This window comes from Lactuca sativa, chromosome 9 (assembly GCF_002870075.4).
Source record: "Lactuca sativa cultivar Salinas chromosome 9, Lsat_Salinas_v11, whole genome shotgun sequence".
Lineage (NCBI taxonomy): Eukaryota > Viridiplantae > Streptophyta > Magnoliopsida > Asterales > Asteraceae > Lactuca > Lactuca sativa.
The window spans coordinates 195,387,138-195,410,109 of record NC_056631.2 but is presented as its reverse complement, the minus strand read 5'-3'; the positions used below and the strand labels follow the sequence as shown (position 1 = coordinate 195,410,109).

Here is a 22,972-nt window from a genome sequence, read left to right as displayed (position 1 = left end):
TAGAATAAATAATCTTAACCAAGTTGTAGAGTATGTTACAAGGTTTTCGTACATATAAAGAACGCCGAAATCCGAGTTATAACGAAGAAGTTATGACCCGTTGAAGTTTCGCGACGGAACCGGCACGATACCGGGAAGCGTAAATAGTGAATTTACGATAGAGCGAGATTTAGCCTTAGCGATCTAAATGAAAGTCGTAGAATATGTTAAACTAAGAACATCGATAAAAAGAACGCCCAAATCTGACTTCGTATGAGGAAGTTATGATTTTTCTAAGATTTAGCATAGGAGTGCACAGCCCGAAATCTGAATTTTAGATCGGTCGATTTTTAGCCAACGGGATATAAATGAAAGTTTTAGTACTCATAAATACCAACGCGTGGATATAAAGAACGTCAATAATAGAGCTCGTATGCAAAAGTTATGGACGAAGCTTAGTCCCTACTTTTCGAGCGCGGCGAATTCGATACAGTTTTGTAAATACGAGATAGAATGAGAATTAGCCAACGAGGTCTAAATGAGAGTTGAAGATCTCATTAATAGGAACTCAACGGTAAAAAGACAGACAAAAATGGAGCTCGTATGCGAAAGTTGTGGACGAAGCTTAGTCCCTACTTTTCGAGCGCGGCGAATTCGATACAGTTTTGTAAATCCGAGATAGAATGAGAATTAGCCAACGAGTTCTAAATGAAAGTTGAAGACCTCATTAATAGGAACTCAACGGTAAAAAGACAGACAAAAACGGAGCTCGTATGCAAAAGTTACGGACGAAGCTTAGAGACTACTTTACTATAAAACTCCTATAAATACAAGGGTAAACTCCTCATATTTTCTTCACACCATAAGCCTCTCTTTCTCTCTCTAACTTCTCTCTAGCCTCCCTAAACCCCTCCCAAGTCTACGGAACCTCCCTATCACGAGAAGAAAGCCCTGGAGCGCCCGACGGCTCCGAGAAGAAAAGCTTTCGGCTCGGAAACGCTGCTCCAGCGAAGCCCGGTTTTTAATAAAAACCCGCTGTAAGTGAGCTACGCCTATAGTATATTTAATATAGATTTTATTTAATTATAGTAACATTGTTAGGACCTTAAAATAATTATTTGGGCTATTATTATGAGTTATATTGAGTGTTATTTAACGCTTATATAATAGTAATAATAGCTAGGCTATTAAATTAGTCTAGTCAAGCGTTAGACTAAACTTTAGTGGTAATGATACTAGGTCTCGTCAAGGGATAATTGTTTTAAGAGTAACGAAGTGCTGTTCGAGTGCCGACTCACCACCTTTCAGGTGAGTGCATAGTCCCTTTCATCTTACACATAGATATGAAGTATTTTATATAAACTACGTGCTATGTGTGCATATTATCTGAATACTTGCTGTGTATGCTGGTTGAACGTTTTATACATGTTTTAAAGGACTTAAACTGTATACGTATCTTATATATACGAAAATGTTGGGTATGAGATGGGTAGATGAATGATGAGAGATAGAAGATGATGTGAGTATACATTGGCAGCTATAGACTTAGTGCCTATGGGACAAACACCGGTAGCTATGGACTTAGTACCTTTTAGACGTTGGTAGCTATGGATTTAGTACCTGTTGGGAATTGGTAGCTATGGACTTAGTACATATTAGTTAGACGTTGGTAGCTAAGGATTTAGTACCTGTAGGAATTGGTAGCTATGGACTTAGTACCTGTTGAACATTGGTAGCTATGGACTTAGTACCTATTAGATAAAGACTGGTAGCTATGGATTTAGTACCCGATGAATAGACTATAGCAGCTATGGAATTAGTGCTTTATGAATGAACATTGGCAGCTATGGATTTAGTGCCAGTCCTATAACTCTGGAGGTAAGGGACTTCAGAATAAACGAATGCAGGATTGATGACTCTTAGGTTAAATCCTTAAAGAGTAAAGAAGATAATGAGGATGGGTAATTGGGTTGATTGTTTGATTGAACATAATAATTATATTATTGTGGGTTGAAAACCCTATGTACTCACCAGGTTTCCCAACCTGACCCACTCAGTTTATGTATATCACAGGTGACGAAGTGAAGTGACATTACACTGAGAGATTTAAAAGAGATGTAGATCACTAGTGTAAATCATTGTAAGTTCTGTTTATTCTTATGTTTCGGTATTAACGATGACATCCCAAACATTTTAAAATGAAATAAATACGTTTCTTCGAAAATGTTTTAATAACGTATTTACCATGTTTTTCTGGGAACAAATTCCGCAACCTTTTTATAAAATGAAGTACTCTGATTTTTATAAAGCATAAACAAAATCGGTCTTTTCTGGCCGTGATTTTGGGGATGTCACAGCCTCGTACCCAACTCCTCGTGAAACTTCTTCCAAAATCTGGAAGTAAATCGCACATCTCGATCAGAAACAATCGAGATCGGAACTCCATGCCGCGATACCACCTCCCTCACATACAGCTCTGCCAGCCTCTCAGCAGAAGAGCTCTCACTGATAGCAAGAAAGTGAGCGCTCTTCGTCAACCTGTCCACAGTCACCCAAATTGCATCGACACCTCTAGCAGTCCTTGGCGATTTGGTGATAAAATCCATGGTAATCTGCTCCCACTTCCACTCGGGAATCTCTAACGGCTGCAGCTTGCCATGCGGACGCTGGTGCTCAGCCTTAACCTTGCGACATGTAAAGCACCTCTCTATGAACCATGCAACATCCCTCTTCATACAGGACCACCAATACTCCTTCTTTAAATTCAAGAACATCTTAGTGGCCCCGGGATGGATCGAGAACTTCGACCTATGGGCTTCCTCCATCAAGATGGTACGCGCTCCACCCACAAACGGTACCCAAATCCGACCCTGAAAAGTCATAAGTCCTCGACTGTCGGTGACAAACTCCGATACCTGCCCGATCACCCGCTCCCTTTTGCGGTTCTCCGGTCTCACGACCTCTGCCTGGGCCCCTCGTATGGTGTCCAACATCGGAGTCATCACTGTCAACCTCATACAAACGTCTCGAATGCATATATAGGTAGGTTCAAATGTTTCTCAAATCTATTGTGTGCTCGAATGCACCAATAGAAATTTAGTATTAATTATATGTACATTAAATGCTATCTATACTTACAACTCATTTTATCGAAACCAATTAAATTCGTAATTAATGTCAACAATAATATTGTTTCAGAATGAATTCATATCTAGAAAAATGAGAGTGTAGTCCAGCAGAATGTGGTGTATTCTACTAGAATACGCTCTCGTTCTTCATATTCAATGCAACTTTATTGTATTTTAAGTGAATGAGTCCTGAAAGAAAATACGAACTTATATAAAAACCTGGATGCGAATTCATTCTGAAAGAATGTTATTGCTTACATTAATGACAGATTTAATTAGTTTCTATAAAAAGAGAATTATAATTATGGATATCATTTAATATACATATAATTATGGAAATCATTTAATATCTATATTTATTTAATTAAATAATTATTTAATCTACTAAAATCCTATTGGTGCATTCTAGCACACAATAAATGTAAGAAACAAAATAACATAGCCCTATATATATATATATATATATATATATATATATATATATATATATATATATATATATATATATGGTGTTATGATAATCATACATTAAGTGTGGAACAAAGTAGACATAAAAGGTAATCTTTTAACTAGAAAAAATAAAGATTGCAAAATTAACTATATTCAAAACATTAACTAATAAAATTATAACCATATATATATATATATATATATATATATATATATATATATATATATATATATATATATATATATATATTGTTTTATGATAATCATACATTGAATGTGGAACAAAATAGGATGTAAAACGTAATCTTTTAACTAGAAAAAATAAAGATTACAAAATTAATTATATTGAAAACATTAATTAATAAAATTATATATATATATATATATATATATATATATATATATATATATATATATATATATATATATATATATATATATATATATATATATATATATATATATATGATAATTATACATTGAATGTGGTGATAAAAAGTATGACATGATTATAAAAATATATTTATATGTTATTTTAAATATTATTTTGAATCCAAAACATAAATTATATTATTATATAAAAAAATATATTCAAATACTATTTTTCAAAATAGTTAAAAATGTTTAAATATTATAAATATATAATGACAAATCAATTTAAATAGAAATTATCAAAAAACTATTTTTGTTATAATTTATTTTTTTCTAATAAAAATGTTTTTAATTAATTAATAGAAAAAATTACAAGCAATGTTTGATCGATTTTTTTTTAAAAAAATAAATAAATTGGTAAGAAATTTCAAAATAAACACTTACAACATTAAGCTGTAATATTAAATCGTAAACATATTTCTTTTAACACAAATTACGAGTATATACTATTGAATTATACGAGTAAGCCATGTTTACTTAATTAACTACTTATTAATTATTTCTGTTTTATTTATTTTAAATTTTTATTATAAAAATGGTTAATGTCTAGTCATTAGGAGTATAACTTTTCATTGTTTTATTTAACTCCTGTAATATACTACTTTCAAGAACTAATATAGATTTTGTGAATAAGATTTACTACATAACTATACCTGCATGACTAACACGTGGCAGGTATGGACAAATCTTTTAATCCGATAATCTGTCACTTTAGCAGCTCTATTCTCACCCACCAGTCTATAAGTAGTCGCCCACATTCTCACTCGATGTCTTTTTCTCCTCATGCCAAAAACACATATTCTAGAGAGAGAAAGTATTCAATTTTAGAGAGAGAGAGAGAGAGAGAGAGAGAGAGAGAGAGAGAGAGAGAGAGAGAGAGAGAGAGAGAGAGAGAGAGAGAGAGAGAGAGAGAGAGAGAGAGAGAGAGAGAGAGAGAGAGAGTATCTGCGCGAGCCAACACACATAAGGAAAATGGAGAACTTACCAGAAACGCTATATGTCGATCCAACCACTATTGGATCTTCTTCCTCCGCCGGAGTAGAATCTGCAGCTGTCGAACATACCAGGATAGAGCAATGCATAGACTTGCTTCACCAGCCTTCGAGGAGAGAAGAAGCCCTTGCTCTTCTAAACAAGGTACGTATGCATATACATGTACTTACATCATTCGATCTGCATATATAATTATTGTTTATATATGTTTGTGCGATCATGATGGTCATGTCTTCAAGTTGTTAGACCTATACAAATTAGAATATACTTAATATGTTCAAACTTTTTGTCTTTCCCATTCATGTCTTCATATATCTGGTTATATAGATAGATCGAGTTCTAATTAGTTTGGTTCATAATTCCAATTCAATTTATTTCATAACATAAACGAGTTGTGATCAAAACAGAATTGTGAACCATTGTTTGAGATCTTCCTTAGGGTTTAGATGTGTGTAAAATATTTGGAGCAATAGATCGAAAATTCCATTAATGAAATTGTGGAAATTTTTGTAGCGTTCAACATCAAGATTCACATTAATTTCTGTTGCAAGTATTTTATAGAAATAAATTGAAGTGGAATTATAATTAATTCTTGTTGCTATTCTTTGTTCTTGAATTAATCTTTCTGTCGATTTAGGAACGAAGAAGTAAAGAGATGGCGGTGCTAATATGGAATTCTAAGAATGTATCCTTCTTCCTGCTACAGGTACACATTTTTTCATGGCTATTTAAGATATGTTTTGAATCGGATGATATAGATTTGCAAGTTAAACTAATAGGCATCCATATGAATAATTTTCTTGGTAAGTGATTCAACTTACTACTATAAATAGCATCCACATTTCCTTTATCAACTTTTATTTATTTATTTATTTTTGTCTTCATACACACTACCATTTTTTAATTCAATAAAACTCTTTCAATTTTTTTTGTTATAATTCATTGAATTCTATAAAATTTAATGAAATATTAGAAAAACTGATTATTAATATTTCTTAAAAAAATTAGAAAACTCTCTTTTTTCTCGTTGGTAAATTCAATGGTATTGAACTTCATATCCAATGAATAAAAAGATTACATCTTGAATGATAAAATTTCATTATTTGAATGACAACTAGGATTATTAACTCATTCAAATATCTCATTGAACACACCATTATAAATATTTTGATTAATACTATAAAAAATCACGATATTTCAAAACGAATAAATATGTAAAATTCTAATATAACATCAGAAATAGCTAACAATATAAAATGCTTGAGAATTTGATGGGATCGGGATACATGAGTCAAACCAAATGTTTTGGTAAAACCATTTTTGTTGGTTATGAGAAGTCACTGAAATCACATAAATATTAAAAATATTGCCAACTTATTTTTTTATTCCATGAGAGTAGATTAAATTATATAAATGCTAGCAAGATGCACAAAATTAAATTACTTGTATGTGCATGAAAAGGAAAAATACACCAAAGATTCTAATTAATGAAGTCTTTTCATGCCATATGTTTAATCCAAACATGAGACAACTGTATGGGTGTCAAACCAACAAATAAAGAAATATAATAATAATAATTAAATACAAATCACTATTACTAGTAATTACCTATGGGGTCCGTCGGTATTGCGTCATTAATTTGGTCAAGAGGTCCAACAAATGCCCGTTGCAGTCTGTCGGAAATCTCTCAATATTCCATCACAAATAATTATCCACGGGGCTTTTTACGACAGATCGAATTCCGTCGGAATTCTATTGGAAATCATGTTTGGCGTCATATTTCCGACGGATATGGCTGTCGGAAATTGCCCAGTTTCTAGTAGTGATTGTATACTATGAGATAATATAGAGCAAACATAGTTGGTCCACAAACATAAGAGACTTAATGTTTGATCATGTATTTACACAATATAGAACCAATTGGTAAAGTAGGGGGATTTTATTGACATCAAATTAAACTTCATAAATAAGCAAATTATAGATTAAAATTAAAAAAATTTAAAATACATTTGTGATTCCTAATCCTATTCAAGTACTATGTTGTAAGATGTAATGTGAATTTAATTTATGTTCAATCTAATTTGGTAATTATGATATTAATAAACTCTAATATCTCCAAATTGACAAAAGTATTTTACTCAAAACATAATCTTTAAGTAAAATTTCATTTAGTTAATAAAATCCATACAAGCTCTTACATTAGATCACTAATCTTTGATTACACTAATTTTGATTCCAGTGAAACCAATTAAGTGTTTGTTACCAATTACCAATCATAAAATATATACAAATTTCATAAATTGACTAACAACCACGATATGAACCCTAGTTTCATTGATCAAGTGAAAAGAATACAAATCAAGTACATAATGAAGACCAAATCAAATATTACTAGATAATAAACATGAAATCAAATTCACATCACAATCTTAACAATAAATACATGGGAATCTAGAACCAGAAATTTTAAGAAATGTTAGACACACATGACTAACTTAGAACACAAATTCAACAAGTTCTGATCTTCAAACAAACTTACAAATCAAAATATCATTTATCAAGATATTGTTTATTCTATTTATGATTGTTTTGTTTTTGTTTGCTACAAGTCTAAAGTTGTAGGGGTTTCAAATTCAAGAAGTTTTTATTTTCAAGCACTTTAATTATTGATTTTTCTTACGCGCAGACACATGGACAATGGACTTCCCTTCAATTTCAAGAAGATTTATAGCATTTTTATACTGTTTTTTTTTATATATTCTTCTCTTTTTATACTTTCATCACGGTTCTTCTAGCATTTTTTATGGCTTTAATTCAACACCAACACATACCTTATCCGCCGGGATGGAAATAGACACATCTATGCCACCCTTAAAAAACCATCTTATTACTCCCTTATTGATATTTCACATACTTTGTAATGAATTCTAATAACCTTATGATTTTTCATATATATAATTTACCTAAAACTAATTTATTTATAAAATACCATATTCGAGTACTCTCCGTTTAGGCTGAGTACTTGCTACTCTCCAGTCGACCAAATGAGTATCGAATAGCTAGTTCTAGAACACTAGATAGGAGTAGATTGAAATGATCGGAATATTCATGGGGTAGACCACGTAGAGAAACATTAGGAAAAAGTTTCATCAATTGGTTCAGATTGTCTTGCTTAGTTTAATTCTATCCTTGTTCATCTTGGTGTATCTTTTACCACCCATAAGGTATTCTCTAAGAGTTTCAACATTGATGAAGGAGTTAAAGCCATTGATACTAGGATTTCAGAAATTAGAATTTGGTCTGTCACTCAGATCCTAGCATGTCAGAAATTGAAAGAGATTTTATGGTTGAGAAACTCCGACCAAAGGGATTGTCTGTCTTGAATGCCTTGGGGAGCGTACACATTTACTAGAAAGGTATTTCTTTTTACACAACAGTTTAAGACACCCACAACATACACCAATCTAGTTTTTAAAATAATTAAATCGAAAATTATGTACATTGAGTTCTGTTTTTTCAGCTCTACTCTACCCCTTGAGAAAGTAAAAAAAAACCTCCACTTTTTTTTATTGTTGTTTGTAAACTTCCACGTATCTTTCTTTCTCTCTTTTTTGTTTGTAAACCATGCCTACTTCTGTTTTTACTTTTTCTTCTTTTATGATTTGTTTGATTTCTTAAGATAGACATGTCGTGTTTTTTTTCTTATATATATATATATATATATATATATATATATATATATATATATATATATATATATATATATATATATATATATATATATATATATATATATATATATATATATATATATATATATATATATATATATATATATATATATATATATAAACCATGTTTATTATTATTTATTTATTAAAATGTTTAAAATATAATATATTATAAAAGATAAATTACATATTATCTTTTAAAAATATTTCAATTTAATATATTATAATATACTTTATAATATATTGTAATTATACATATACATACTTTTTTGAATCTATATATATACCTACTCTTTTGACGTAATATTTTTTATCAACCGACATAGAAAAAAATGTGGCTTTATACTTCTTTTATAGAAAGTAACATATTTTTTTATATAATTAATGATATTTGGTTTACAGAATTGAAATAAAAACTGTAAAAAAGAAGAGTGACTTACGTCTAACAAAAAAAATTATGCTATAAAAAAGATGGGTTTACGGAAATAGAAAAAAATAAAATGTATTAAGTTTGTGGGTTTACGGTAAGGATAAAAAATTTTATGAGGATTTATCTGGAATTTTATTTTTTTTAAAATATTTTTTATATTATTATATTATAAAAATAACATTTTTTTATGTTAATATAAAATTTCGTGACTGACTTGTTTTTAATCCCACTTTCCTCCAAACTTCCGGATAATCAATTCATTTATATATTTATTTATTGTTTTTGTTTATTGTTAACATTTTCTAATAATTAAAAATTATATTATTTTTTTAATATAAACTCAATAGAACTATTTCTGTTTATTAAAAAGGTATAAAACTTTTGTATGCAATTAACGATCTGTGTCTATCAAAATTAAAGACACAAATGAAAAATATAAATTTTATCAACCAAAATGTTATCCGAAAAAGTATGGATTATGAATGGTTTTTAAAAAAATTATGTCACTTTTTCGTAAGGTTTGTTTTTTTCTTTTAAAAAATAACAACTATTTTTTCAATGGATTTATTTGGAATTTAAATTTTTATAATATTATTTATTATATTATAAAAACAATATTATTGTTGTTTATTTTATTTTAATAAAAAAACAAATTTAAATTATTAATATTAAGAAGGTTACTAATAAAAATGTAATTATTATATAATAAATGTTTTATTGATTATGATATAAGAAAATAATGATAAAAAGAATTAATCAAAATAATAATTATATGTTAATGATATGGTAACAAAGACCTAAAAGATAATCTAAAGGTGTAGGATGATTGGATTGAAGTGTACAAAGTCGTACTAAAGATTTCCAAAATGTTATAATATTTAGGCTATGTTTGGCGTACTAACTGAAAAGCTAGCTGTTAAATAAAAAGCTAGCTGATAGCTGAAAAGCTAGCTGATAAAAAATAACGTTTGGTAAAACTAGCTGAAAAGCTAGCTGAAATATATAAAATTACATAAAAAACATGTAGGAGTATGTGTTTCTATAATTAATTAAGGGGTGTATTTGAGAAATTTTTAAAAAGCTCCTAAAAAACTAGTCTAAGTAGCTTTTCAAAAAGCTAGCTTAAAAGCTACTTTTTGGCTTACCAAACACGACAATATAAAAAAGCTCGAAAAATAAACTAATTTATCAGCTAGCTGTAGCGCACCAAACACAGCCTTAACTACTTTTAACTACTTGCTTAGCTTTGAAGAGACCATCACCCCAAACGCGAAAAAGCCATCCCAATCGACCACCAACATCAACACAAGAAAATTCAGATGTGGAGTACAATGACCTAAATTCTTGAAGAGCATCTAAATTGAGCTTCCTATATAGAAAAGAAGTCGAATTTAGGCTCCCTCTTCAATCTTAAGATCCATTCTGATTTGTAGGAGCCAACACTCCCCTGATACTGATAGTTAACAAATTAATGGGATAAGATCGACTTCTCTATCACCGAAAAGTACTAGGTTGGCAACATGATCTTCAAAATTCCCAATCTTGATGCCTAAGGGTTACCCTACTCAAATGGTGTCAATAATATCTTGTTGTTTTAAGGTCAAAACTAGGAACACAATATGTAAGACTGATTCAGATGTGTAGCACCATTGATATGTTCTACGAATCCTCCCTCGTTGAGATGTAGAGGAATACCGAATATCTCCATACATGTTATACATTGAAAACTGTGTGGCAATCCATCCCAAACCTCTAATTCACTTAACCAAATCTTCCAAGTTTTCTCACATTCTTCCAGGAATTTTCTTGCATTCGGTTGAATTTGAAACTTATTAAAATTGCATAAGGTATAAAATTCATCCCAGATTTTGAATTATCCACCACATTCATCAAGCACTTGAAGTTGAGCATGATCTTCAACCTGCCTATGCAACGAATGTGAATTTTCTCAAGTCCTTCAGCTTTTAAACCTTTGTGGATATTTTGTAGTTTATACTTGTTACGAACCTCCCCAACTAGGGAGCGCTTCATCTAGTCTTTATGCATGTGACGTTAGCGGATGAGACTCTTATTGATAGTATATGTTGCTTCTAGGGAACGAACCAACAAAAACATCTCTAAATATTATTGAACTTGTGTGCATTTTCTTTGTTTATGGAAGTTACTTTCCGTTCAATTTTTCACTTTAGGTACGAAGTCGGGTTTTTTTTTCTTTGCCTTTTTATAATAAACTACTTTTTTTTATTGTTTATTGTTTACATATAAAAGCTGGTAAATGATAAAGAAAACTAAAATACTCATGTGTTGCAGGAATTTTGCAAGGCGTACAAGTTGCTTTCCCCTCCTGCACTTGGTATGAAAGAAGCAACGACAGTTTGCAATGCAGTGGCCTTACTTCAGTCAATGGCATCTCATCCAGACACAAAGATGGGTATTGTGAGAGGTACGTACAAAATAACCATAGCTTCTGCTAGCTAGCCACCATTGTTGAATTTGTTATTATTAATACAATGGATTCATTTGATTCTTACATTTTTGGCAGCTAAAATGCCTGTTTTCATCTACCCTTTTATGAACACTACTGAACAACGACTCAAACATTTCGACTACTTACGTCTCACCAGTTTAGGTGTCATCGGTGCCCTTGTGAAGGTACAAACACAAAACATGAATCGTGTACCTTTCGTAATACCACATTCAAATCTTTTATTTTGCTTTTACCCAGGTGGAGGATACCAACAGCCCAGAAATCATTCACTTTCTTCTTGAAACAGAAGTGATTCCATTGTGCCTTCGCTGCATAGAAGTGGGTGGTGAACTGGCAAAAACGGTATGTTAATCATAATCTTGATTCTATAGATTTCCTTTACAAGTTGTTGACAATCCATCTATTGCTTTCAATATGCAGGTTGCAGCTTTTGTGGTTAGTAAGATTCTATTGTACGAAGAGGGGCAACGATATTGTGGCACATTTCCAGAAAGGTTTTATGCGGTTGCACAAGTCTTGATCAATGTTGTTGACCAGTTTACCATAAAACCACCATTGCAGTTGTTGAAACATGTGTTAAACTGTTTCTTGCGACTCTCTGAAGTCTCTAGGTTAGTCGGGTAAATTTTGATCTCTGGAAACTTGTATTGTTTGTATATTAGTACTTTAGTAGTGTGTTTTTTTAAACATTATTAATATATATCGTGTTCATGCTCTAACTCATGGTGTCAAATTCATAGGGCTTGTGATGCTTTGAGCAAATGTTACCCTGCCAAACTGAGAGATCCTGGATATCTCAACTTCGCTTGTGTAAGACGTTATATGCATGCATGCAGCATGCCTAACACACTAACAAACATACATATGTAGTGTAAAATGATATAATTATTTAATAAGTTAATACTATGAGTTTAACTTGTCATTTTTTGATTAGATATTGTAACACTAAAATATAACTTAGGAGTTAGGATTACTTATTTGATATATATGAGTTGAAACTGATTTATGCTATGTTATTTATAGGAAGATCCATATGTTCGAAGACTAGCTGACCAAGTGCTCCACAACGTGGCTGGCCATATATAGGACGCTCAATCGGTTCTTGCAACATCTCATATTATGATCTCTTTGAAGTATAAAGAAACCTATATTACTGACAAAGGAAACCGATCTCATGGAGCTTTAACCATTAATTTTGGTTAGAGAGTATTGGAGTTTAACTTTCAATGTTTATCGTAATCCTTTAACTTTTAAGTGTTGAAATTCAAAAAATATATTATGGATGGTTGTTTACATGCGTCACATGGTTTGTATGTGACTGTATGGGAGGAGACCTTGCATAACATACCAAGAAATATACAAAATATTTCATAAAACTCTAAAAGCTTAATTTTTCCTACAATTCCTTAAAATCTATAAATTTTAACAACTATGAATATGCTTGTCGGATATTTTGCCCGCTTTCCATTTTTTGTTTTCTTTCAGAAGATTCAAAACTTACAAAAACTTGAAAGTCTTCTTGCTTTCTTTTTGGTATACTTTTAGAACTTTCTGCAAAAATCACATCATCAGTTTCTCCGCTTCTCCGTTGGCGTTTCATGTTATTATATAAATCATTAAACAACATGAAATCTCTGTTCATCTTCCCCCATTTCGAGTACACTTGGTGTTTTGAACGATACTCTAAAAGCTTCATTCCTTTGTGGAACCTATGTCTAACCAGCATCCAAAAAACGGTCATGTTTTTGGTCTCTTCATGTCGTCACATCTTCTGAAACGTCAATCCATGATTGTGCCAATACTAACACTTCTTCAGCTTCCCATCCTTTAGCCACCGCCTTCTCTTTTGTTTTAATTGGTGATTGAGTGGGTTGAGTTTCTTGAACGAATTCCATTTTGGAATCAGAAATTGGTGTTTGTGGTTGTGATTGTGTTTGTTGAACAAACTCGGGTTGAGACGAAATTAAATTATGGATCGGAGTGTGGTGATCTTTGTGTTGTGTTGGTCGTATTGTTTGTGAGAATTGTTGTGGATAATAAGGTAGCATAACACCGTAGTGATAAAACGGGAGCGAATAATTCATTTGATCATAAGGTCTTGGGATTGTGGTTTTTCTAATGGGTGTTTTTTGGTTGTTTGGGTTGTTAAAAGAAGACATCTTCAAAATTTTATAAGAAAAAAATGATAAAAGATAAAGAAAGTAGAGTGAGGTTTGTTAAAAATGATGGATTATATATAGATAATATATAGGCTAAGTAAAAAAATAATTTCGAATTTTTTCACTGTTCAAATGGTCACTTTATGGCTAACCAATCAGAAAACGCAATAGAAATGGGGAGAGATACGACCAAACCGAACCCAAGACCACATAGGGGGGGTGGATTGTTCCCCTACCAATGTGGCAAAAGGTACGGCCAAGATTGCGGTTACTCCCCCGAGTCTAATACAAATAAACCAATATGGGAGACAAATATCACCATTCGTGATGATCCATACCAATTCAAAATTTAACAATCCAATGGCTTACAAAGAAATCAAAATATTAATCTATTCATCTTTAACTTATTCTTTCCAAAAGTGCTCTCTCTCTCTTCCTCTTTGATGACTCAAGGTTCATATTAGGGAAAGGAGAGTGAGGGGAAGAGGGGGCAGCCCTCGGCCCGATCATCCAATTCGCTCCAACAGACAGGCATGGTTCTGTAGTCAAAGCAACTTCGTCACTTTCGTGTACCCATCGGGCGAAACTCTCGTCGTAGTTTGGCGACCTAAGGGGCGGACACTTTTTGTTATCTAAAGGCGAAGACTCTGAAGTGGGCGAACACTCGGCCCAGCGGGCGAACATGCCGGGCTCCGGCTCCGCGCACCTGCTGACACCTTTCGAAGCACTTTCTCTCTCTCTCTCTCTCTCTCTCTCTCTCTCTCTCTCTTTCTCTCCAACCCCACCATCTCTCCATCTCTCCCTCCCCCTCTCTTTGTAACACCCTAAAATTTTCGAACTTTTTAAATTGCTATGGTTATAAAAATCATTTTGGGTGTCAACCCACTTTTAACAAAAACCGGTCCTCCAAAAACATTTACAGTTAAAACCTTGGGTATTACCATTAAGCATCATACAACCATTGCAAAAAAAATACGAATTACATCAATACATTAACAAGGAACTTAACAAGTTCCACTCCATTATCTATCACGTGACTCCTAACTTCCATCAATCATTCTCTATCTTTATATATAACTTGAGATATATGACATTAAAATGTGAAGCATAAGACAAAAATGTATCGTAAGCTACGTGGGTTTTAGACCATAAAACATTTCAATCATTTTCAAGAAAAATTCCTTTCATTCATACCACAAATCAATTTTATATATAACATAACATATCATATCATTAGTGTCAAGCTGGGAAGAACAAATCAACCCACCAAGACATCATTTCCAAGACCAAGGTGGAAAGAACAAAATCAATCCACCAAGGCATTCCAAGACCAAGGTAGAAAGAACACAATCAATCCACCAAGACATCATTTCCATGACCAAGGTACGAAGAACAAACCAATCCACCAAGGCATCATTCATAGGACATATACTTCGCTACATGGAGGTACTGCCCAAGTAGATTCTTCTTGACATCTTATGAGGCATCATGACCGAGGTAGTTTTCATTATTTCTATACTTTCTTTCCTTTTTAATTTCTTTTTATCTTTCACTTTCCACATTATCAATACTCATATCATCATTGAATATATCATATGTTATTAGAGAGATATACTTTAAAAACATACATTTCACATATCAAACATTGGTTCTTCCAAAATATTCTTTTCTTTAAAAACATTCTTACTTTCAAGGAATTCTTCCGAAACATTCTTTTCAAAACATTTAAGACTTTCATTTTAAAACATTTCATATATCAAAGTATTGTATTTCTCTATCATAAAATCATCTTGCCATGTACCCCAAATTGGGAAAAATCCACACGTACTCACTTAGTTCTTCGATGTAGGTTGCTACCCTTTTTTAAGCTCCTTTTCACAAGTGACACTCCCCTTACGTACTTCATATAAAATACAAATAAAGGTCAATCAGAATGACCAAAATACCCCTCGTAGTTTCTTTTACTAATTTTTATTGCTTTAACTCATTCCTCATGTAAAAAATATGAATATAGTCGAAAATCATGCGTAAATCCGAGTATGTATGTAAAATTTATGAGAAGAATGAGTTGACCATTAACAGGGTGGAAAACGCATCGTGTTCGTTATGCCTTGAGGAACATGGGCCGTGTTCACATGATTGCATCATTTCTTAACTCATTTTTTCTCCAAATAACACTCTACTTTGCATGGTTCTTGAACAACCTTTTCCAAATCACTTTGTACCCTTTGTATAGGTTCTCATACATGATTAGAAGGTGTTTTATTATCTAAAACACCCAACTTAATTCATCAAGTGCTCATCGAACACATTAAGAGCATTATGATCTTCAAGTTGTAAAAGAAAGGTTAACTAGTACATTTTGCACTTGAAGATTCCAAAGTCCACAAAACTTGTTCCCAACATGTTGAACACTCAAGAGGATGTTTTCAAGTGCATGAAACAATAACTAATCTCATTGTAAACACCTAATCTAACTATGAAACCCTTAATTCTATTCCATATTCCCAAATTGTCGTTATGTCCACTCGTTCAATAAATCAATTTAAGAATCAAGCAACAACTCATGTTTTGAGCTCAATCTATTCTAAGAGTATCCATTCATGATTATGAAATTCCTTTACTCATCAATTGATTAACTATAAGGGATTAGATTGATTTCATCATAGTGTCCCCAAATCCATTTCCATTTAAGCTTATACATGATTCCACCATCATGGATGAATTTGATCATTCCCACTGGGTTTCTTGTTGTCAAAATTCTTCAAGGTCATTAAACTCATAACAAATTAACATATAAGTACAACATCCCCAAAACAGGGATTCTAGGTTCATGGTTGACTTTTTATCCAATTCACCAAAACCATTAATGGAATGATTGGTTTGAGAATGGAACCATTGAAATCACCCAAGGGAGGTTAGAGACCAAAAGCCTAACCCTTATAAGAAGCTATCATTGATTCCTCTTGCTTTCTCTTGGATGCACAAATCACCTATTGAATTAAACCCTAAAGGATAAAGAAGATGAAATCACCATGTAAGCTCCTCCCTTTCTAGCAAAATACATTCTAATGAACGAGAGGAAGGAGAATACATCTTATTTTCAAAAAGTTTACCATTTAGTCCTTCAACTTTGCTCAATTTGCCAATTTCCACCATAAACTCATATTTTCTGACTTCAACTTAATTTTTGACATAATAAGTCCTTCTCCATCCATTATATAACTTTTGTGGTCCCTTATACTAATTGATTGAACCCTTTGGTCAACTTACTTTGCCAATTTAACACTTTTGCCCATTTAACATTAAAATGATACTATTTTTACTTCTAACTTTCTAAACTTCATATCAACTAATGATTTGACTATCCCTTGATAATTTAACTATATAAATCATTTTTTAAACTTATTTACTTTATTTATTTAAGAACCATTCTTAAATGTTTAGGATGCTACAATTATCTACCTCTTAAAAGGATTTCAACTTCAGAATTACTTCGTGAGTCAGCTCATTATGATTTCATCCCATCACTATTCAACTTCCTTCATATCCATATCATATTGGTCATTTTTTCGCAATTTAAATCAGTCCTAATAATTAATAATCTATCATTAGGTGTTATTAACCCTCCTGGACACTTTTACCCTTTTGTCCCCTTTTAATATTTTTAATTAAATACTTTATCAGTGATATCAAATATTTTAAGACATACATTCGCATCATGTTATAACAAGTTTTAAGTCATGTAAGAAGCCTTATCATGTACCCCCAACCCATAAGTCACCATTTGACTATTTCCTTGCTTAGATATTATATATTGCCAAAGTGTACCCTTTCGTGTCCACACACGTCACCAACATTTCATTCTTTACTAATTCCATTAGTAAGTCATTACCATGAACTTAGCTTCATATATATCTTTTCATCTTGCATTTTTTACTTCCTATAGTATCAAAGTCCGAAACTTAACATATTACTTTCAACTTGGCCTGAACGCCTGCCAAAACAAGATTTGCATGGTCTACATACTATCATCTCATATCGAATACATGCGAAAACACATTATAGTACACATACCATTTCATTCCTATTTCTATAATCATAGATAACCAATTGTTAGATATTGTACTTAAAGTCTAATCACTCTTCATAACCTCTCATTTCTATACTTTCTTTTCTATTGGACTTGATCTCCAAGTTATAATACTGACACTTTAACTTGGAGATATCTAGACAGTTCATTCGTACTAATGATGTCCTTGTTCTATATTTTCTCATAAGATAACTCAACCCTATATATTGCTCTAAATCTTATACTTTTGTAACAATAAGTACCATGCCATCCAGGTTCATGTCTGCTTCCCAACCTTATCCATATCCCTTTTTATTCACTTTAGGTGAGGTGTCAAACCAAAATATCATTTCTTTAGTAAACGCATTTCTTAGGCCTATAAGCCTAAGCATACCATGACAAGAATATCTAAAGCATGCAGTTTTGTTTCAACTTAATCTTTAAAAATCTTGCTGATTCTGAAATATCTTGTCACTTTCAACTTGATTATTCCCAGATATCTACCCCATAAAAGAAATTGGGGAATTTCTTTTAAAGTTAAAACACAAGATGAACATCATCATGTAGCAAGACATTTCGTTTATTGGTAACATCCCAAAAATTAAAACATAAAAATTTCATTTTTAGTTCCACCATAAATAACATTTAATCGTTTCATTCATTCAAAAGTATAACAGAGTAAAAATAGTTATCAGAGTATAATTTCCCAAAATCATGTAGTGTGGAAACATGGGTGGATGCGTTGCGATCAAGCTGGACCCTTCCCACTCGAACCAAGAGTACTTGAAAAACATTTTTAACATAAACCGTAAGTACAAAGTTTAGGCAGTTCTCCAAAATACCGCATACCATACATACCCTCAAGTTCAAGGTTTTGTAGGGTCTATTCCCCCCGACTCTATTTAATCTCATATGCCAACTTAAGGCTATGTCGCGTCTAGTTCACCCCCATGTCTATTTCACCCTGAGTCTATTACAATCATATGTGAGCACACGGCTATACCAGGTCTATTTCACCCCATATATATATATATATATATATATATATATATATATATATATATATAGAGAGAGAGAGAGAGAGAGAGAGAAAACAGACACACAGACATACAACACATATAATAGGAGTCACAAAGACTACAAGCGCATAACATATCCTAGTGTTCTATAGTATAGTGAGGAAACTCACCTCAATCTCCTATCAGTCAAACAGATGCTCAGGTTGCTGAACCGGAGAATCCCTGCGCTAAGAAATCAAATAAAACCCTAATTAATAATTGGTCCATAAACCATAATTGAGAATCTAGTCCATTTGTCCAACTCCCAGGATAAAAGACCATTTTACCCCTCTATCATTTGGCCCAATAATCGAGGCCTAAACTTCAATGGCACTAAAACTGCAATAGTGGCCCTATTCCTAAAGGACACCCAAAGTGCAATATGCCCAAATCCAAGAAGGCCCAAAACCTCACAATGGCCCAAATTCCGAAAGGCTAGTGGCCCAACAAAGCCCAAAACCCTAATAGTCCAAATATGGCCCAAACCACAAAAGTCAATGAAAGTCAACATCTGCTAAGTATGTCAAACATACTCAAACCTATGCCCGTCGTACTCATTATTAGCCCAGTACGCCCAGTGTACTGGTTAGTCCCCACTTCTCAATCCAAATGACTTAATTCATTAAGCCCACTACACACATACCTCATATCTACTGCTAAATGAAGTCTTAATACATAAAGTTGGCAACTTTACTCCTTTGCATGTCTTAAGGGGACCCAATACCCATTTTTATCCATCTAAGTCCATAATATGGATACCAACTCTTCATGGTTCATCAAAACCCATCAAGATGACATTATTTTACCCTAACAACATCATAAATGCTAAGATCTAACATTCTAAGCTTCCAAGAGTAGCTTATACTCACAAGTATGGCTCAAGGGACCATATTAAACTCAAAACAAGCCTTAAAATAGATCTAACACTTAGAGTCACCAAGAGCTTTATACCTTCAAATTCTAGCAAAGCTGATGAAGACTTTAGATCCTTGAGCTCTAATCCAACCAAAGTTTCATCACCAAGATCTTACTTCTTCAAAGGGTACCAAAAAATGCCAAAAGATTACTACCAAGGCTCAAAAACACACAAGAACAAGCTAGGTTTTCATGGGGAGTCTTTAGAGGGAAGGAGGCTAATGATAAGAAGGTCCAAGAGAAAGATAAAGTGTTTAAATAGGATCCAAACCCTAAAAATTAGGGTATGTCCCAAAAGTTTGTACGCCTAGCGTATGTCATGTACTCCTAACGTACATGGTTGCCTTCCGAGATCAACATGAGCCTTGTATGCCCAGCGTACTCGGCTTAGCCCAAAATCCACGTAACTTCAAACAGTCATAACTTATTTTTTCCAACTTTGATTTCAACGTTCTTTATATCCACATAAAGGTAATGAGAAACTCTACAATCCTATCAACTCTCCTTTGCCTTAAAAATTCTCGAGCTTAAATCCAAAATTCATAAAAGGCTCGAACCACCACTTTTTACCATTATACCCTCAGGCTCCGAAGCGCAAACCGAACTCTTGAATCACCTAATCTACATTATCCACATCCAAAAGGTTCTAAACCTCTCTTTCCCTAAGGCCTAAATCCTTATGATACTTGATCTTCGGGTCACAGTCCTGAATTATGAAACGATTAGAAACATAATGTTACAACTCTTCCCCACTTAAGTTATATTTCTTCCTCGAAATCATTCACTACTAGTTCCTCTACAACACTAGTTGATCCTGCCCGAAATTATTGAATTCCATTTTAAGACTGAAGATTCATCCCATACCAACGACTGCCTCCCAAACCTACCATGCAAACCCCATTTTAGCAAAATCATTTATACCCCCAAAAGAATGAATCTTAACACTCTTCCCTCGGTCAAAGAAGGAAACCCAACTACTTTTCCTGAGAACTGAAACAACTACCTTACTCTTGCCAAATGGAAGACCTCGAATCACAGTGATAACCATACAAAGTAGGAAACTTCTCAAAAACATGAAACCATTAATTTAAACCACATAAAGTATTCCTTAGGACTGTTTATGATTCATTCATAATACCCTCCCTTATTCTCTAACTGGGAACACCACTCTACTATGCAGAAGGAATACTCAAAATATACCGATAGTGAATTTCTCCCAATCCCCAATCCAGAGGTTGTGCCTAACAACCTTAAATACGCACTTGACTTCCTGACAAGTCATCACCAATTTGCCAATCCCACAAACATAAGGATGGTCAATCCAAGAATTCTCACGTTGAATCGAAATCCCATATTAGCTCATGTGTACCCCCATCTGACAAATCACTTGAGACATTCACAATGAACTTCATGACTCAAGATTCCATAATGGATAGCTAACATGGTAACTAGACTCCTGATAGACAGTCCATAAGAAAATGGGGTTCATAATGCAAACACTCTGCAAGTGACTACTGGTGCACAACTATTATTCCCAACTATATTTAACAACCCACATGATCTAAACCCACTGGTCATTGAGCCTCCGGACTCCCATGATGCACTAACTCCTAAATATGGCAAGAAAGTTAATGATCTAAGACCTAAGAGTCTTAATGAAATGGCTATCATTTCTTACCCATAAAAATCATACATCCGCTGGTTCACGATACATCGTGAGACCTGCAAACCACTAAATGATAAGCTCACGGTACTATATCGATCTTGCTGCCATCATATTAATGGCTCGATGACTCACGACCAGAACCACAGGGGCCTAATGATACCCAACCATCAGTTCACCGACTTGCAGGAACCCAATCAACATCCCTCTCAATGCTAATTGAACACAACATGGTTCATATTCTTCTATAACGCACAATTCCTCTCACAACACAGGCTGATACCAACGTAAAACTAGACGAAAACATGGTCGCACACAACCAGAGAATGAGATATACGGTCATACTCTTGTTCCAATTCAAAGGCTATAACCCAAATGAAAACCATGCCAATAATACTAACCAAGTGGCCTCATGTTATCTTATTCGGTCTACTTGTACCCCTCATGACCATAATCGAGGCACTACCACAATGTACACCCCCAAAGGAAGACACATAACCAATGCATGATCCACTACATTTTTTCATCCTCACAACCTTACCCAAAGGGTGAAGTACCAACAAATCAAACGAAATGATGAGCCTCAATCGTTAATAGAAACATCCTCATGAACGACCAATATAATATATCACACCTTAATTGAAACTAAACAGATCCCAACTATATGCAATAGCTCTATAAAACTTCCACAGCCATCAGAAAAGTTGTTAAACTCTGGTCGGGTCAATCCAAATACCAACCTCGCTGACCTGAAATGCCAAAATTAGATTCTATGCAGATCCCAAGGCACACCTGAAGAATATCATAATACTGCCCCATAATCCGAACTTGTAACAACCAAGAACATATAATATACTTGAGCCTATTATGATTAATAACTTCATAACCAACCACTAAGCGTACCCATACCCAGAAACCAAAAATGTAAAATGTGCAAACTTTTCCAATTGGTTGACGCATCCATTGAACTGTAACTGATACAACTCTAAACTTCCGAAGAACCTATGTTGTTGACGAAGAACGAAAAGACCAACGATCGAGAGTGCATTGACTACTAATCCATTAATCCACTACACTACTAGAAAAAGCCAATGAGGGACTAAACATACCAAGCTTTGGAACTATTTGACTGATCACCAACTGCCCAATCTAGACTATAGATATAATTCTATACAACAAGCTGACAAATCCTTTAACAACCGATACTCAACTCAAGTGGCCCAAATACCTCTTGACCTATTTCTCGACACTACCGAAAGGAACCCCTATCTACAACGAGTTCCTTATCCAACAACTTATTTCCGCGATGATAAATCTTGCATTCTTGAACACATACAATAGATGGCAACTTGCTCTGCATCTCCATCTTGACCAAATCCTGAACTAAAGTTTCACAAACCCGTACCAAAACTCCTTATGAACCATTCTTCTGAAACCATAACTCGAAGAGTTCGATGCTCCTCTAAGCAGAATG

General features: G+C 33.2%; 1 protein-coding gene across 1 annotated transcript; it reads left to right on the top strand.

Annotated features, from left to right (window-relative positions):
* Nucleotides 1–11,387: 11,387 nt before the first annotated feature.
* LOC111905672 (cell differentiation protein rcd1) lies at nt 11,388–12,717 on the top strand. The gene is made up of 6 exons (XM_023901368.2): nt 11,388–11,586; nt 11,686–11,795; nt 11,869–11,973; nt 12,052–12,242; nt 12,372–12,441; nt 12,655–12,717. Exons 1-6 carry the CDS (start codon nt 11,499–11,501, stop codon nt 12,715–12,717), a joined length of 627 nt encoding a protein of 208 aa, XP_023757136.2. The 5' UTR covers nt 11,388–11,498.
* Nucleotides 12,718–22,972: the final 10,255 nt, after the last annotated feature.